The sequence below is a fragment of the Emydura macquarii genome, unplaced genomic scaffold, assembly GCF_026122565.2.
Source record: "Emydura macquarii macquarii isolate MOO-44397 ecotype Brisbane River unplaced genomic scaffold, CSIRO-AGI_Emac_v2 contig_2422, whole genome shotgun sequence".
Classification (NCBI taxonomy): domain Eukaryota; kingdom Metazoa; phylum Chordata; order Testudines; family Chelidae; genus Emydura; species Emydura macquarii.
In genome coordinates, this window is record NW_027132559.1 from 2,775,130 (window position 1) to 2,794,122 (window position 18,993).

Below are 18,993 nucleotides of genomic sequence, written 5' to 3' on the forward strand. Positions count from 1 at the left end.
GCTAGACTCACTGGCTACATATTACTGGTCTCTGTCTCCTCGGCACTGGTCACTGGTAGCATGGCGATGGTTGCTGGACCCCTGGTACCGATCCCTGACACCACGTGGCCTGACTCCCGGTCTCATGCCACCGTCTCAGCATCATTCCCCTCCAACGCAGCACCACTCAGCCAAGTCCCATCGTTGGTCACCATCTCTAAGGCACCGCTCCCCAATTCCACACTGCAGTCGACAGGAGGAGCCACCATGGTTTCTGAGGGAGAAGCTGTCCTCCTCCAGAGTCGGAGGGAGAGTCCAGTCACCAACCTTAAAAACATAGGTAGGCAGTGGGTGCCTGGTCTCAAGGACAATGGCCTGTTCAGTGGCCATGCTGGAACCCAAGGGGGATCCTGGTGGCACCAGGAACCTACTCACTCCAGTATTCTGCAGCTGTGTCTTGAAAATGATCCGCAACACTGACTGGTCTTGTGCAGGACCCAGACTCTGATACCAGCACCAAACACGGGACCCAGAGGTAGAGGCGGTTCCCCTTCAAGAGGAGGAGGCACCACTCCATCCCCTGGAGTTTCCATCCTCCTCATGCCTGGACAAGGCAGTGGCCAGCCCAGCTCCCCCAATACTGCCAGATGATTTTCGGGCCGACCAAGAACTCCTTATAATGATCGTGTTGAACCTGGGCTTGGAGGCTGAGGAGCTCACAGAGCCTACAGACGGCCTCTTTGACATCCTGATGGAAGCAGCACTGGCTAAAGTTGCACTGCTGGCGCACAAAGGGGCGTTAAAGATTGTCAAAGCCCTTTGGCAAACCCCATCCTCCCTGCCACCGATATCCAAAAGGGCTGAGAAGAAATATTATGTTCCAGCCAAGGGATATGAATACTTGTTCTCCCACCTACCCCCTCTCCTGATCCCTGGTGGTGGCTGCAGCAAATGAGAGAGAGAGGCAAGTTTTGACACCTAAGTACATAGATGCTAAGAAGCTGGACTTCTTTGGAAGAAAGATTTATTCCACAGCCGGTCTTCAACTCAGAATCTTCGACCAGCAAGCATTGCTGGGAAGATACCATTATAACATTTGGAACTCAGTCCTTGAATTTGGCTGCAATCTGTCACAGGACACCAGATAGGAGTTTGTGTCCATCTTGGAGGAGGGCAAGTTGATGACTAGAGCCTCCCTCTAAACAGCACTGGACACTGCCGATTCCACAGCCAGATCAGTGGTGTCTGTGGTATCCATACAACAGTGTTCCTGGCTGCAGTCCTAAGGATTGTCTCAAGAGGTGCAGCAATGGATACAGGATCTCCCATTCGAGGGGAACGCTCTATTTTCTGAACAGACTGATACCAGGCTTCATGTCCCCTGTTCAACAGATAGAGTTCATAGGAGCAATTCTCGACTCCACACAGGCCAAGGCCTTTCTTCTGGAATCCTGGTTCCAAGTCATGTTAGATCTTGTTACAGACATACAATGCCACCCGATCACAATCGATCAGTCATGTCTCAGATTGCTGGGACACATGGCAGCATGCACGTACGTGGTCCAGCATGCTCGTCTACATCTCCTCCATCTCCTACGGTCGTGGCTGTCGTCTGTCTCCACTCCCAGTAGGCACAGTCTGGACCTTGTGGTCACAATACCACTGCACATCCGGTCATCCCTAATTTGGTGGATGAACCCTCGGTCAGTGCTACAGGGAGGGCCCTTCGAAGGGCTTTCCCCTTCAGTGATGCTGGTCTCTGATGCTTTGGATCTTGGGTGGGGAGCCTACTTCAGCATGCTGGATGCAGGAGGATTGGCTCTCTTCACATAAATGTCAGGGAGCTCAAGGCCATACGCCTGGGTCATCAGGCGTTCCTTCCCTACCTGGTTGGCAAGGTAGTCCAAATTCTGATGGACAATACCGCCGTGATTTTTTACATCGATAAGCAAGGTGGTGCTCAGTCATCATCCCTGTTCCAGGAGGCCATCTGCTTATGGGACTTCTGCATACAGAATGCCATCTACATTGTAGCTTCACATCTCCCGGGCACCAGGAATGAGCTGGCAGACCTCCTCTGCAGGTCCTTTTCATCTTGTCACAAGTGGTCATTCCACCCAGAAGTTGCCAGCATGATTTTTTTTTAAAGGTGGGGACTTCCCAAGTGGATCTATTTGTGTGCAGACAGAACAGAAAGTGACACCAGTTCTGCTCCACCCATGGGCTTACGAGAAGCTCTCTGTCTGATGTCTTCCTGCTGTCCTGGGCAGGGATGCTACTGCATGCCTTCCTGCTGGTACCAGTGATCCGCAGGGTCCTGTTAAAGATCAAGCGAGATAAGGTGAATGCGATACTGATAGCTCTGGTGAAATCGCAACAGCACTGGTTCGGCACTCTGCTGGAACTGCCACTTTGGCCAGACGTTCTGTCCCAGAACCACGGCCGTCTGCTGCATCCGGACCTAGCATCCCTGCACCTGACAGTGTGGCTGCTGCATGGCTGAATGCAGAGGAGCAGGCTTGCTCAGCGCAAGTTCAGCAGGTTCTCATGGGCAGCAGAAAGCCTTCTACCAGAGCAACATACCTGGCCAAATGGAAGAGGTTTTCCTGTTGAGCCTCGGACCAGAACCTTTCTCCTCACTGAACCTCAGTACCGTCCATATTGGACTACCTGTTACACCTCAAACATCTAGGCGTGCCCCTATCATCACTTAAGGTTCACCTGGCAGCTATCTCAGCCTTCCATCCTCCAGTCCAGGGTAGATCAGTTTTCTCCTGTGATGTGACGATCAGGTTCTTAAAACGCCTGGAGAGACTTTACCCACAAGTCAAAGATCCTATTCCTCCCTGGGACCTGAATCTATCACTTTCAAGGCTTACAGGCCCTCCCTTCGCGCCGTTAGTGTCCTGCACACTGCTTCTCCACTCTTGGAAGTTTCCTGGTGGCGATCACCTCAGATGAAGGGTTTCCAAGATCAGAGCTCTCACCTTGCAACTGCCTTACACAGTGTTTTATAAAGACAAAGTCTAGCTGCGACCCCATCCAGGCTTCTTACCGAACGTGGTATCACAATTCCTTAATAACCAGGTTATATTCCTGCCTGTGTTCTTCCTGAAACCGGGAAGAGGCAGCATAGGTTGCACACCCTAGATGTTAGACAGGCCTTGGTCTTTTCATCAAGAGGACTAAACCTTTCCGAAGGTCAATGCAGCTCTTCGTTGCAGTGGCAGAAAGGATGAAAGGTCTGTCGGTCTCCTCCCAGAGGATCTCTCCATGGATAACTGACTGCATCAAGTTCTGTTATGAACAAGCAAAAGTGCCTCTGCCAGCAATTGTAACAGCTCACTTGAGCAAGGCACAAGCCTCAGCAGCAGCCTTCCTGGCACAGGTGCCAATCCAAGACATCTGCTGAGCTGCTACATGGTCTTCAGTTCATACTTTCGCGTTCCATTACACTATCACCCAGCAGGCCAGGGACAATGCCAGCTTCAATAGAGCAGTATTGCAAGCGGTACATCCATGAACTCCAAGCCCTTTTCCAGGGATACTGCTTATGAGTCATTTAACATGAGCAAGCTCTCGAGCAAGAAGAAATGGTTATTAACTTTCCGTAACTGTTGTGCTTCGAGATGTGTTGCTCATGTCCATTCCATGACCCACCCTGTGTCCCCGCTATTGGAGTTGACGGCAAGAAGGAATGGAGGGGGCACAGGGCCGGCGGTGCCTCATATGCCGATGCATGAGCGCGGGGCTCCAGAGGGTGCCAGAGCTGGCCCTACAGATACTATTAAGGCAAAAAAATCTCCGACAGCCATTCACGTGGGTGTGTACACACCTAACATGGAATGGAAATGAGCAACACATTTTGAAGAACAATTACAGAAAGTTAGTAACCGTTTTTTCTTCTTTAATCCTTGTTTTATGAGGCCACTGAGATTCAGAATATTGTATTCTATTTTCTGCTAGCTACAGGCTTTCGTAGACTTTAAGGTCAGATTTCTCTCTAAGTAGATCCTACTGATTCATTTTCTGAACAGTGGCTTTAAGTTGCTTAAAGAAAAATCACCTGCCATGTGAAAGTGCATTTAAAAAACCCCAAGCTTTTGTCCTTTTAGCAATATAACTTTTGTATCATGTTTTATTTACATCAGATAAATCTTATTAAAACCCAGCACTGTTAAACTTGCGAACAAAGGGCTATAGTAGGGTACAATTTACTATTCTGTTTGAAGAAAAGTGTACTATAAATACAACATGCTGCCTGTCAGGATTGGATCTTTCCCTCATCTGTTTCTCTCCCTACTGAACTGTCACATTCCATTCAATTATACAGTATTCCCACCTTCCACATAGACTTCTTGTTGCCTCCTTTTTGTTTAAAAGCAGCCCTGCTATTGGAAGTAGATCAAAAAGATGTTAAGTCCTTGAGACAGTATTGCTTCTTGAGTCAGCAAAATGTTAACAGGAAGCTGAAAACTGCTGAGCCAAACCATATTAACATCTCTAGTAAAACAAGTGCATGAAAGTGAACATGATAACAAGATTCAGTTGTAATGGCAGTCTCTTGCCATTCCGCTTCAGACAAGTGGATATGTATTTGTTATATCTGTTTCAGTGATGACAAATTCAGTCAGTGGAACACACTGAATTAGATTTTTAATATAGTTTGTGTGCTCAGTCTTCCAAGTCACAGCTATGTTCTTCCTGTCAGTCCACCATGGATGATACCTACTGATGTTGATTGGAAGCTTGAATAAAGATGAAAGGTAAAATGTCTCTTTTATAGTTAGCACAGTTATTGGGCCTTATTCTGGGAAAATATGATGCAAGATACTTTTAGGACTGCTCTGATATTTCTCCTTTCTTGGCAATTTTTATGTGGACATATCCAAGTTTTGTGTACAAGTTGTGTTAATCATGTGCAAATTACATGCAACTGCACACATGTTTGAAAATATGCTAAGTCACAGAGGAGTATCCTTAACTTGCACCAGGTTTAAGATGGCTGCAAGTACAAATTTTGGAACAGACCAGTAAGTACATGTTGCACTTGCAATCATTTGAAATCATTAGACTTCAGAGTCAACACTTCATTGGAAAGAATAGGGCCAATTCACACCTCAAAACTTGATTGGAAGGAATAGGGCAGACCCTCTGATAAAATAGGGAACTAACTTCAGTATAACTCAATTACATTTGCAGTAAACAGGTCCAGTAGAGTGCTGTGCCTGAGAATGAAGCCTTGCATGTCAAATGAAGAGAGGCTGCCAAATACATTTAGAGTATACCTCATATCCCTGAAGTATGCGTGTAAGCCACTCAGTAGATGAGAGCTCCCAGATCTGTGGGTTCCACCTTAGGAAGAATTTTCAAAAACAACATAGTGTGGCATAATACAGATATCAAATACCGAGTCAAAATTAATTCCTTAGGCATTACCTGGTGCTTGAGTCACTACGCTCATTCTGAGGTTTATTGTATTCATAAATCCATGTCATTGCTTCAGACACCTCCTTTAGCCCCATCTGAATAAGTATCCTAAGGACAGGACAGGGTCTTTTTTTTTTTTTTTTTTAATCTCTGTTTGTTAACCTCATTCAATGGAAAACCCCTTGCATGGATTTCCTCTCCTTTTTTCTCTGTCTCTCTTTTTCTGGGCAACTAAGCTCTCTCCACTTTTTTCTTGTTGGGAGCCTACCCCTTGTGTCTTCCTTTCAAGATTCTTTGTTTATATTGACACAGACTTTTCCCCTATATTCCAGATTTAGGGTAGTTTGGATTTATGGCAGGAGTAGCTGCCCCGGGACACCACCTTTCATGGGTTGCTTTGGATTCCAGTACAAGTTGCCTATAACAGCCCTGTTGAATGAGACTAAAGCACTTGGTGGCTGGGAATCTTCTTCATCTGAGCTCAGAGTAGGCAGGAACATAATAGCAACATTTTTTCTTAAGAAAGAGGAAAGGGCCAGTGCACTAGAGCCCCCCCACACCTGTTGCTTGGCAACCACTAAACCTCAGTGCACCTGGAATCAGTATATCCACAGTGGATCCAGAATGAGACTAATCACATGAATTTTTCAGACCTTGTTTTCAGCAGTAAAAGAGCAAAGTCTGAGAACTAAATGCTGGTTAATCCCTTGTTTAATTAGAAAGGGGCTTTCCTTTTGTACTTTACACTGAACCATGCAGGTAAATAATTTTGATAAAATAATTTTTCCAGTCAGCTAGAAAAGGCTTGCTTTGTCATTTTAGAAAGAGATCCTTGCTTAGATCTAAGAAAATAATAAAGAAAATCTTTAACAAGAATGCAAGCTCTTTTCTGATACGAATGAGTTTGAACACTTATAAACTGGGATTTTGTGATTACTAAGCCAACCTACTTCAGGTAATACCTATTGCCCTTCAGTTCCTCTTACTGAGATAGAGGGACTGGAACTACTGGCTATTTCATAGATATAATCAAGAAAAAAGAGGCAGAACATCTTGTGTTAGGAGCTCACAACTCTGGAGTTCTCTCCCCTACCTTATACACAAGTTAATCTCTTATATTCTTCAAGGGAAAGCACAAGACTATTTTCTTTAATTGTGTTTTGTAATACCGAAGGGGATATTACAGTTTAGGATGTTTAAGTTCATGCTTTATAGATATTTAAGTCATATTTCCCTTTTTGGTAATATATTTTAATTATTGTCTTTTGAGGCGCATAATTGCCTTTGGACTTATTGTACTGATACTTTTAAAATTTATCACATATAGTGAAAGTATGGATTCTTGCAAACACTAAGCAAACCTACACAGACATAAATTTAAGAAGGAGGAATCCATCTACCTTTTTGCTGTTTTAAAAATGGTAAAATTTAATTGTAATATTGTTAGAGGGTAGATAAAGTTAATAGACACTTGAATAGAATTCCCAGACAAAAAGCCTACATTGATTGGGTTAAAGTTGAGAGTACATATCGGTAATTTAAGTGTAAAAAATATCACAGGTATGTTGTAATTATGCCAAAACCCAAGCATTAAAAATCCAGGATATTCATAGTTAACGTTACTCTTAAAAGAAATCCCAATATGTTAAGATAAGAAACGCACAATTAAGGCGCCCAAACATCCTTAACTCTACCTGTGTTGATGCCATGTAGAGTTAAGGTTGTTCAGGTGCCTTAATGTGGATTTCTCCTTATAATAATTTTTTTTAACCCTAAAAGGTCTGTGGGAAGGAAGCTGGTAAAATTGAACACCTGAGTCCCAATGTCTCAGGGCGCTATAAAGACATCCCCAGTAGTTTTGCTTCAATACACAGTGGAACTAAGGCAGCCATGCCTTGGGGAGCCTTTTGAGCCATGTTGCCTAAACTAGCATGCAGCCACAGAATCTTTTAAACAGCTGGAACAATTAATCTACAAATAAGAACTCTTTAACATGTGTCCAATCTCCCTCCTACTTCTTAGTTGTTACAATCAGTAGAATTATTGCATGTACTAATGCTAAATTTCTTAAAAGGGCCCAGTTTTTAATGATTTAATTCAAACTAATTAACAGATTTATTTGTAAATCCTCAGAAAATTCAGTCTATTTGAAGAGTAAGTGCTGCAAGTTTAGGCAGGATGTGTGCTGTATTTTTAAAGAAGTTGAATCTCTGCTTTAAGTGTGAAATGGAACTGATCCTTAACTATGGAGTTGTAACCAGTGCCTCCACAATAATCTGATGGATTTAAATTTTCTCCATTTGAAGAAAGGAGGTGCTGCTTAATCAAATACACTGTAGACTAGTAATCATCGAGGGAGCTTCAGAGTTATTTTTGTTATGCAAGGCCTCTGATTTTTTTTTTTTTTTTTTTTAAATGAATGCAATGCAGAATTGTTAGGGACAAAAATATTAAGGCTAATAAGTTAACTATTCTTCCCAAGTTCTTAGAAATATATGGGTATGAAAAAACTCTGTGCAAGCTCCATTCAGTTTGCTGTGGTCCAAATCTTGCTTCCGTTGAAGTCATCCGGTGTTTACCATAGCCTTCATAGTCCTTTGTGTCTGCCCTGTCCTGGAGCGTGAGACTTCTGTTTCAGTTGAAGGAAAACTATGCATATCTGAAATTTTCCTTTCGTAGAATGAAGTAAAGATACAGTTCTTCATCTTAAATTTTGTGTCTAGTCTTTTAAGGATGCTGCGGGGCTAGAAGAGGTATGGTAGTTCAGCAATGCCATTCTGTCACTACTATACCCACAACTATCTATTGACCTAACCTTTTCACATCAGAAAAGTTAGGAAAGAAGCAAAAATATTGCAGACTTACTTTGCACACTTAAACAAGTTTTCTGCTTCAGAAACAATTTGCATTTTGCTGCTGTTGTTGCTAACACTGACGTGGCCTGCAGCCCTATTAAACTGCAAATGTGAGCCATGACTTAATCAGTTCCTAAATGGGTGTCAAACTTGATGCTTAAGTATTTTATGCTGTTAGATTTCTGAAATTGAATTGTGTTTCTGGTTATACTGCCAATTATGCTTGGTGGTACATGAATAATGTATATGCACAGTTTATTAAGCGCCTGTAAAGTCCATTATCTTTCTGCTTTATAGACTTAATGACAGTCATGACCAAATCAGTTTTAACTTTCTGTATGTAAAAAAACCTTTCATGTTGGTTTAAATTTTTTTATTCACACTTCAATAAAAAAAAAATACAAACAAATGTAAAGAGAACAATACTATAGTTAAGCAAAACAAAATACACACAGTATACATCACTTCAAAATTAAGTTATACCAACTAACTCTTACTAGATATTCAAAGCTAACACGTTAGCATTTGGTAATGTTACTCTCTGTGGACCAACATTTAAATGTCAGGTAGAGAACCTAGTGGATCAGAGCTTCAGGCCTTTTTCTGTCCCTAGCATGGCCAATAAACTTCAGTTCTTGGAGAACAGTTTTTATATATGTAAAAGTATTACAGTACCAACTCTAATCATATATAAACTACGTACCAGTCTGCTTAAGATGTTGAATGTGGCTCCAGAGGTAGAGTGTATGCTTTGCATGTATGTAGTTCCAGTTTCAATCCTCAATGTTTGAATCTGAAGCTATATTGATACTAGAGAGAGGTTGGGTTTAAAAAAAAAAAATAATAATAATAATAAGCATAATTCACCCTTGGAGCTTGTTAGTAAGGGATGTGGTGGCTTCTCCATAACTTGGCATCTTTAAATCAATATGAAAATCTTAAGAAAATACACTGTAGCTGACCCCCAAGATATGGACTTGATGCAGGTATTAGTGGGTGAAATTCTATGGCCTGTATTGTACAGGAGGTCAGACTTGTTGATCATAATGGTCTCTTCAGGCTTTATACTCATACAGATAATGGCTCTTAAAGGGTCATTAAGGGAGCATTCAAGAAACCATTAAGACTCAGATCCTGCAAGCTGCTCCATGCGGGCAAACCCCTGCACCTACACTGCGTATCATATGGGATCAGGCCTAAGCATGTAAACTGTAAAACATGAATCAGACCGAAGCCTTACAATTTAACCTGCCCATATATGGTCGGTCTGGTCACCTTTACCTCTAAAAAGTTAGTTGTCAGTGGTCTCAATTTATATATGTACTACACACAGAAGAAAAAAAAAACCCGCGTTAAAAGAACAGTCAGATTGCAAAGTCAAGCACTCAGAAGTTAGGAAATGCTGGAATTAAGGCTGCCTGTGTCACCTCAGTTCAGCAGCCTTGGATGTATTTATTATAATAGTCTTTAATTACATGATTGCATACTATTTTTCCTCCCACAGGACCCCTCCCTATAATCAGATTGATGCCTCTATTGCTGTTAACACATAGAAGGAATAAAATAATTAAGGGCTTGATCCTGCAATCACACAGGGCTTTGCATGCAACTGAGTTCATTGAGTCCTGACGGAATGTGCTGAGCCGCCTGTGGGAGTGGTGTGCAATCCATAGGCTGCCCACCCAGGAGGGTGCTTCCTGCATAGAAGCGAGTGGCTCTAGAATGCTGCAAGGAGAGAGGTTTGGCCTGCGGTCATCTCAACCAACTTTCTCCCTGGATATTTATATCTCCCAAGATATATCAGTCTGGATATTTATATCTCCCAAGATATCAGTCTCTGCTCTGAAATATGCTATTGCTGAGTTCTTGCATTGCTGTTTCAGAGGACACTGAAGAACAAAAAAGCTGTATAGAGGACTCTTCTCTCTTACCATTATTTCTAGGGCAGGATATCCTCAAACTGCTCTTCCTGTTCTTTAGTATCTGGGTCATGAGTGCTTCATTAGCACTTATATCTGAATCACAGTAGCGTGTAACCGCTGTAGTATGCAGCTAATTCCTCTGTTTTGTTTTGGTTCATGACTTACTGTACCACTCTGAAGTAACTGAAGATTTTAAATAGTTTGTGTGATGTCCCTATAAACACAAAAGAAACAGTTCAATAGCCCTCTTAAAAAGACATTGTAATGGTCTCTCTTTAACAACTATATTATACAAAGTGAAAATTTTAAGTGCAGAAGTAAGGGTACTATGGCATAGGGGTGTGGGTGGCATGGCGGGGTTGTCACTTTTTTGGGGGGTGGGTCATTATAGCCTGAAATATTTTCAAAGGGAGTCCCAGAAAAAAAGTTTGAGAACCCCTATTCTAACGACAAAAGGAAACAAGAACTTTTTCCAGTTTGGCATTGGTGCACTAATGTTTGCCATGACATCAACAGCAAAACTTGCCCAATCAACCCACAATTGTTGAAAGAGCTGAATGTAAAGTGCTGAAAGAGAACACAAAAGGAGTTTGGCTAAGATAGCAAATCAAAAGAAAACCGTTGTTACATCAAATGTGTCTCATGTTCCTGGAACCTGTCAAACCTCCAAAGAGAGTTTTCTAAAGAAAAATTGTATCGCTGCATTCTGCTGAAAAGGACAAAGATGTCTTTGAAATATACAGCAATATATAAGAAACCACCTGAATGCACAAAATAAACTATCTGCAAAATGCCATTTAGGATTAATATGTGGAATATAATGTTAAGGCCAAACCAGGATATTGGATGTACATAAGTGAATTGACATAGGACAGAGATTTGAGTAGGTTATGGATGTCAACAGTTAAGAACAGATACTTTATTCCTAAATCCTAAGATAAAAAAAGAGTGTTTTAAAACTTTTCAGTTAAACATAAAACTGAATATTCATGTGCTGAAACAGGTAGTTGATCAACTTCTAAATTCCTTTTACCATCAGAGAATTCAAAACAGTCCATAATGGGATAAGAACAGTTTATCATTTCATAATGAAAACAGTCCAAAATTGTCAAAAATGTACAAATAAAAACTAGCCCAACTTAATATTCTATAGATAGTAGAAAGCCATCAAGGAAAAATCTGGCTTCTGCCCCAAAGTGCATACTCCTAAGTGATCAGACAAATAAGGGTCACAGATGGACAAAGAAGGTTGAGCAAGCAGAAGAGACGGACAAGGGATGTAATAACAGAATTGCACAGTTACTCAGTAACATTTTCTTTTTACAATGAAGATGGCGATCAACCTTACTGTTCAGGTTATCTTGTTCTTGTGAGTTAGGAACTTTGCAGCCGTGATGTTCTGATTTTGACCTCAATCCACAACATAAGAGATAAAATGCAAATCCTTGTCTGTTCATACTCTACCTATCATTGTAGCTACATGATGGAGATTGTGCGTGACTGGATAACAGCATTAATAAGTATATGGCAGAAGAGGAACATGGCATCCTGAAGCAATAGATTGTGTAAAAAATATCATGGATCCATTATAATCAACACATAATTCCAAGCCCACCTAAAACAGTCTGAAGGATTTGAGAGACACTTTGACATGTGAAACCAATTCCTCCTCTAACTCTTTTGAAAGCAAAATTATATTTTAAACCTGGAACCTCTTTTCGTTTAAGAAGCTATTGTGACTTCCTACTTGAAATTCCAAACTGCTGTTTCTGTCATTGGAAGCTAGGATGTTAAATCTAAGGATTAGTCTACACTATAAAGTTTTGCCATCCTAGTTATGTAAGCCAGGAGTGTGTGGAAGGGTGGGTCGGGAAAATCACACCCACTACTCCCTCCAGCAGACTTAGCTGTGCCAGCAAAACCCTCAGTATAAATGCAACTATGCTGGTTACTATACATCAAACCTTCTATCTGCTTATGCTGTGCCTACACTAGAGGACTCTGCTGATATAGCTATACCAGCAAAGCATTTGTCTTGTAGACAAGCTCTTGTTGTGTGGTCCCAAAATGTATGTCTGTCAGAGTGGATTGATTTTAATCATGATTTAAATAATTTAAATCCAGGCTTCCTATTTGCTCATCTGTTGTAATCTTAACTTTACATTTGTACTTTTTAGGAAAATAACTAAGTTAAATTGGCTGATATCATTTGGTATTACTTTTGCTGATCAGCATGATAAGCTGCAATATTCATGCAAATTTAAGCAATTGTATAGCAATTATATAGATGATTAATTATTGGGGTTTTTTACTTGTGATTTGTGTCAAGCTAAATGGATTGGATGGAATCTGGAATTAAATTCAATGCACAAAAGCATCATTTTTCAATTGTTTTATTAACTAAAACTAACTTAAATGTGCTGGTCACATTAAAAAAAAGTTTATCAAAATGTGTTTTTCATTTAAAACTAACTTACTAACAAAGTATCTGTGGCTGATTAATTTAACTTTCTGGTTACCTTGGCCTTCAAAATTTTAGAACTAGTAGATCTCATTCTTTCACACCTAGTTTTTGCTCATAGATTAGAAGAAAACAGGTTTTCCTGCTTTTTCAACTCTCAACTAGTTACTCAGCTTTGAGTGAACTAGTAATTGAACTGAACTAGCTGAATAAACTAAAATGAAAATATTTTCTCTGCACTTGCAGAAGAGGCTACTGCTGTTCAGAGCTGCTTCAGCACTTCAGGAACTCTGGTTCCCAGTGCTTAACTAGTGAATTCCATAAATTTAGTGGAGTGGCTTTCTTTAAAACATTGGCAGCAAATATGTACTGTTTAAATATTTTTTATTTAATAAACTTCTTAAATCTGTTTTTTATCCACCCTGATATCTTTGCAGGACTCTATGGGGATGCTAAAGTACTATCAAGTATTCTGAGTAAAGTAATGTCTTTCTATCAGACCTGAATTGTCAGCTGGTATCAGATGGTTCAGTCCTGGATTTTGTTTGTTCTGTTTAATTTCTGCTGTAAATAACTAGTTCTTTTGTATGTGTTTTCCAGTCAAGTGAGACCAGGCTTCCAATTACTAAACTTAGGCTATGTCTACACTAGCACTTTTGTCGGTCAGGGGTGTGAAAAAAACACACCTGTGACTGACATAACTTTCAAGGATAGAAGCACCACTGTGGACAGTGTTGCTCATTGGGTGTGGTTTAATTATGCTGATGCGTACAGCTGTGCCACTGTAAGGTCTCTAGTGTAGGCATACCTTACTGTATGATCAGTTATAAAAGTGGGGAATAGAAGAACAAGTTTCCTCTCTCAGCTGGGCAAGTTTATCTCTGTAATATGTTTCTTCTGAATGCAGTTAAATTGGGTAGATGAAGGGGATTATTACAGCTTCCAGGAAGAATTCCATATATAGTAATATAGAAATGAAGGTTAGTTTTAAATGAAATTTCATTGCCCTTGAGTGTGTAGTTCCTTTTTCTCCAGAGATAGTAGGTCTTTATCGTCTACCTCACAAACTTATGGGCACAAGGAAAATATTTTTCTACTGATAATTCTGTCTACTTATTTTCCTCAGAGATTGAAATGGCAAAGGCTAGATTTAAAAACTTTTTACATGTAGAAAGGTCAGTATAAAAAAGTACTTTCACTGTAGCATTAGACTTCTTGAAAATCTACTATGTTTTGAAGTTTTATGTTGTACAAACCTGGGCTGTGGTTCTGCAAAGACTTATGCATGTGCTTTATTTTACATACTTCAAGTAGCTCCACTGAAGACAATTGTGCTGCTTTCATTGCATAAAGTTACTCACTTGTAAGCCTTAGCAGTATCATGGCCCAGGTTTAGTTTCTACCAGATTCGCAGGTTAGCCTTAACATCAGGTTGTCAATAGGTAGCAAGATGTCATAAATAATCTGATTTAATGTGTCAGCTGAGAAAGATGGGTGGGGCTTATAAGTAATTAAAGCAACCATGTGAAGGAAGGAAAAAACACAATTTGCCCAGGTGTGTGATAGTTTGAGTTCTGAATGTAAGTGGCACTTGAGTTAGAAGATTCTCATTAGGAACTTCTAGAATGCTGTATTATTAGATCCATTTCATAAATAAATTCTTGTTGCTCTTAATACTAAAGAGCCTTATTTTTTTTTTGAACTGCAGATGTGCAAGTGTCTTCCTAATTTGCTCAGAAAATTATTGTGATTTCATGCATAATGACCACATTTGCACATGCAAATAGCCAGTTGTGTTTAGCTGAACGTTTGCCTATGAGCATACAATTGATTTGAATTGCCAAAATTGTAAATGCTATAAATTCTTATATGAATTAGCAAATCTGTTTATGGTTTTTGTTCCTAAACTACTGTATTTTAAATATAAAATTTTATATTTTAAATTTTAGTATAAAAGACATTACATTTTTTCTCTCTGACTCTGCAAGAATTGATAGCGATAGCTTTTAATTAAGCTTTAATATCTTATAGCAAGCATTCTGTGTATCTAATATAAAAATGAAAATATTTTAATTTTATCAGCTTTTGGTAAATACAGTTTCAGACTAGCATTTTGGTTGTCCAAAGGTTACTGAGGAATCTAACTGGTGATCCATATTAAACACAAGCCCAAAAAGTCTATTTTTAGAATTTAGCTTTCTCTTATCTGTATATAGAAGTCTGTCTAGATAAGTAGAAAAATGTTAAACCCCATGTCTAGCACTTGTTTCTGAATTAGAAGTACAATCATACTTCACTTCAAAGAACACAATCAACTTAAAATCTGATCAATTTTAAAAAAGAAAAAAGTAGTTTCACCTCTCTGTCATTCTTTTGTACTTCTACAATTACATCCTCCTATTTTAAAAAAATGTTTTTCTTTTTGTTGCTGAGTCAAAAAATTCACAGGTGCAATGGGGAAGTTTTCTGACTGAAGGAAAACATGAAACTCCTGTATACAAAATGCTACCAGGTGCAGAACTGAACAGACATAGTTCTCTAGTCTTTCGGTTATGTTAATCTTAGATTTTACTTGCATTAATAGTAGTTTAAAATATTCTGATTATTGTCTTAAAAGTGTTGTGTGGGAGGTGTAATTTTTTTACTTTAATTTCTTAGTGGTTGACTTTGATTGATCCCATAGCTCGGTATAAAGGTTGAATTAAAAGTTTTTAAAGTCTAATGGCTCAGGCATAAAATATTAGATTAAGGAGCTGATATTGTCATTAATTTAACTAATGACCAGACATGGAATTCTTTAGGGGAAAAAAGTGTAACTTGAATGCTATTTTCCTCATGCATAGAAAAAGAGTGATTTTCTGGGCTTTAAATATATTACTATCTGAGAATCATCTGTTTGATTTATTAAACCTTTTTTCATTCTAGGTCAGAGATTCAAATTTGCCTACTCACCGAGACAACTATAAAAATCCCCCATTTCCCACATTTTTTGCTGACGGAGAAGAAGTTCTACCAGAGGACTTGTACGATGAGGAAGTTTTCCAGTTCACTGAACCCTCTGTCACATATGTTTAGTGTTATTGACATCTTTAAGAATGTGCAACTTTCATGTTACTTCTGTGAACTTTGCAATGCTGAATAATTACAAACCCAGAAACTGCACTATAGCTGAATGACCTGAACACATCAAATGTTGTTTCTTTTGTTTTGTTTTTTCCAGGTAGCAAGATTTACCACAACTGTTCCAAAACTATTAAAACAGTGGGTGGTGTTAAGTCGGAGTGTCTGAGGGAAGGGTTGCAAAGTAATGGGTGTATTGTTGGCTTATCCTTTTACATTACAAAATTGCCTCTTACTACTTTTCCCCTTTCGTGGGCTGCCAAGATTTATATTTCTTTAAATCCGTTGTCTTTGAATTATGTGTCAGTTACATGATTGATGAAGTTGAGACAATTAATGGAACAAAATTTAGAGGTTTTTTCTCCTGAGAGAAGTGTACTGATGAACTTTGACTAAAACAGGAAATAAAAGGTTTATTAAATATCCCATTTAGCCATCTGGGGACATAAATGGAGTGTGTAGGACTTTTACAAAGAATGAACTTGAAAATGTTGGTTAGGATGGGGTGGGAGTGGGGGTAAGAATGCGAGCTCTCTCTTTTCCAGTCATCACACCATCGGCGGTTGCCCCATAGTGGCTCTGGAGCTGTAATCTTTTCCACATTTCATTTCTCTCTCTTCATTTTAATGCTCTGAGTTTAGAGAACAATATACATTTCCTATAGGAAAGAATGAGACTAGCAAGGTCTGTCTGGTAAGACTTGTGGCACTACATGCAGGCTAGAAAGGCTAGACATGTTCAGTAACGTGGCCATGGGGACGACAGTAACTGCCTGTTTGTCCCTTTTATTGGCAGTTTGTTCTGATAACTTCACGAAAATGTCCCTTGCATACGGTCTCTGGAGAAATATCTCCCCTTCAGTTGTCTTCATCTCTGAGATTTTATCTTGTTATGGAAAAGCTTTGAGCCTGCCCTAGTTGTCTTTGTCATTTAACAAAAATGAGCCAAGTCTGAAGGGTCTATTGTACAGTTAATTTCTCCCTATTACTCCTGTCTTCTAGCCACTGCAGTATCATCACCCCTAATTTATACTTTTATAATGGTCAAAGTGCAAGTACTCTCCCTTTGGCTTTCTCCACCTTACATAAGTTATTTACTGTTTCAAAGCCTGATCCTTTAAACCATTACTTTACTTGCATGAACATTTCCTTTGAAGTACATACAATTAATCACAAGCGTAAAATTAAGTATGTGCATATCTGTTTGCAGGTTTGGCACCTAGGTGCCTACCACATGTTTTACACAGTACAAGATTAGCATTCACATGTAATGTTGGGGAGGAAGGTATCCAAGGTAAAGTCCCTTTTTTATGGCTACTGTTCATGTAACGCTTGTCAGGAAATCTCACCATTAATCTTGTGCAGCTTTACTACAATAGTTGGAGTACTTTAAAATGTACTTTATATTTTAATAAATGATTTACTGAAACCTTGAGAACAAATATGTATGTACATTTTCAGAGGTGAGGTACCGTCCCATTTAAAAGCAACATTCATGCAGTTACCGCAGCTTATTCCTGAAATTTACTGAAGGTATTTTGAATTTGTTACACTATATCCAAGAGATTAGAACATCTTTTACACATATTAGATATTCACAAGAGACATAGTGGTTTGGGAGGGATGATGTCAATATTCTTAGTATGCATAATACAGAACTGTGAACTGGTAGTATCTATGTTGTTGATACCACATAGCTTGGTTTAATCTGAGCAAGTAAACAGGGATACTGCATAACACTCTCCCTTTACCGTTTTATGAATAAAATCAAGTCAGTCATCAGTGCTCACCTGTCATAATCCTAGAAGTACATTGCTAAGAACATTGCTAGTCCCAGCATTTCCCCCCCCCCCTTTTTTTTAAAGGTATCCAGGAGAAAGTGGAATGTGATGATCTCATGTACTGAATGGATTTAGCCTCCTGCTGACAACAATGATACTGTTTCCTGATGATAAATCCTTCAATGTTTGACCTAATGAACCTCAAGTTTTTATAACATTGTAAATGTTTTTATTGCGCTCTGAATAGAATGTAAATTAAAAGAGTATCAGTAAGGAGCATTCATGTCTTTTTTGCAACTATATTTGCAGTGGGTAATACTGTACAGCTTCATACATGATGTGAAAATAAACCCAATCAAATCAAATGTAGCTTAACATTAATAAAGTTTTCATAATAAAGAGAGGGAATTTGTCATCTAATCTTTCAAGCATAAAATCATATGTAAGTGGAAAGGGAGTTTTGATGTCTCTAGCTACATTTCATAAAAACCAGATTCATAGATTACAAGGTCAAAAGGTATAGCTGTGATGAACTAGTCTGACTTCCTGTAAAATGCAGGCCATAGGGACTTCCCTGAATTAAAAATTCTAGAAGTAGAAGTTTTTATAAGAGGAGGTTGAAAGCGTGTGGGAGGGGGGATACATCCTACCTCTTCAAGAGAGTGAATTGGTTTCGAAGTTAGCACATTTGGTTAAGGCAATCAGAGTGAAGGATGGGAAGACAGAGACAATTGTGGACTGAAAGTCAACTACAGTGGTGGTACTCCTGTGACTCATTTGAAAAGTAAGGAAAATGGGGAAACCCACTCCCCAAAAATGGTTTAACTAGGCCAATAAGCATAAGAAAACTTTAAAATATACAATGGACATTACATGAGAATGGTGATGAGCTCTACATATTGGACATCTTGGAAACACTTCTGTGAATGGTGTCTCAGTATAATGGCAGCTCTGGAATATCAAAGGAATGTGAAAGGTGCAAGTGACCATGGAATTGAAGAAGGGCAATGACAGCCCTGGGACAAAGCAACAAAAAAGTATTTGTGAGTTGCTGTCTGAGAAAATGACAGGCTGAGAGGAGAAAGCTCTGATAAAATAGAAACTGGTGCCATTTATCACTGAACTGTTTTAGCGTACCTAGCCGGCTTAATTTTTCAGGGTATAAAACCAGCTATGTCATACAAAACTATTTTTTTAATGGTTTTTTTTCTGTTCTTAATAAATCTTGTCTTGGACTGTTCTGAGAAATATTCGGAGAAACTCTCCTTCTCTCCATCCTCACACTTGGGTTCTTACCTAAAATGATCTGCTCCCGTAAGCTGAGTCAAGTATATGACTGCTTTCAGCTGGATGCTGTGGGTGGCCCTGAAGACTTGCGAATTAAATCAAAAGGGGGTGTAAGTAATAAAGTAAAAAAAGTAGATCAATAGAAAGTATGATTGTGAC

The 18,993-nt window shown here is 39.3% G+C and overlaps 1 protein-coding gene across 1 annotated transcript in view; it reads left to right on the plus strand.

The window, feature by feature from the left end:
- MRPL3 (mitochondrial ribosomal protein L3) overlaps positions 1-17,950 on the plus strand; it is a 52,639-nt gene extending 34,689 nt beyond the window's left edge. Inside the window, exon 10 of the mRNA XM_067561779.1 lies at positions 15,573-17,950. Coding sequence (XP_067417880.1) covers positions 15,573-15,722 — 150 coding nt within the window. The 3' untranslated portion in view covers positions 15,723-17,950. The remainder of the gene's footprint in view (positions 1-15,572) is intronic.
- Positions 17,951-18,993: the final 1,043 nt, after the last annotated feature.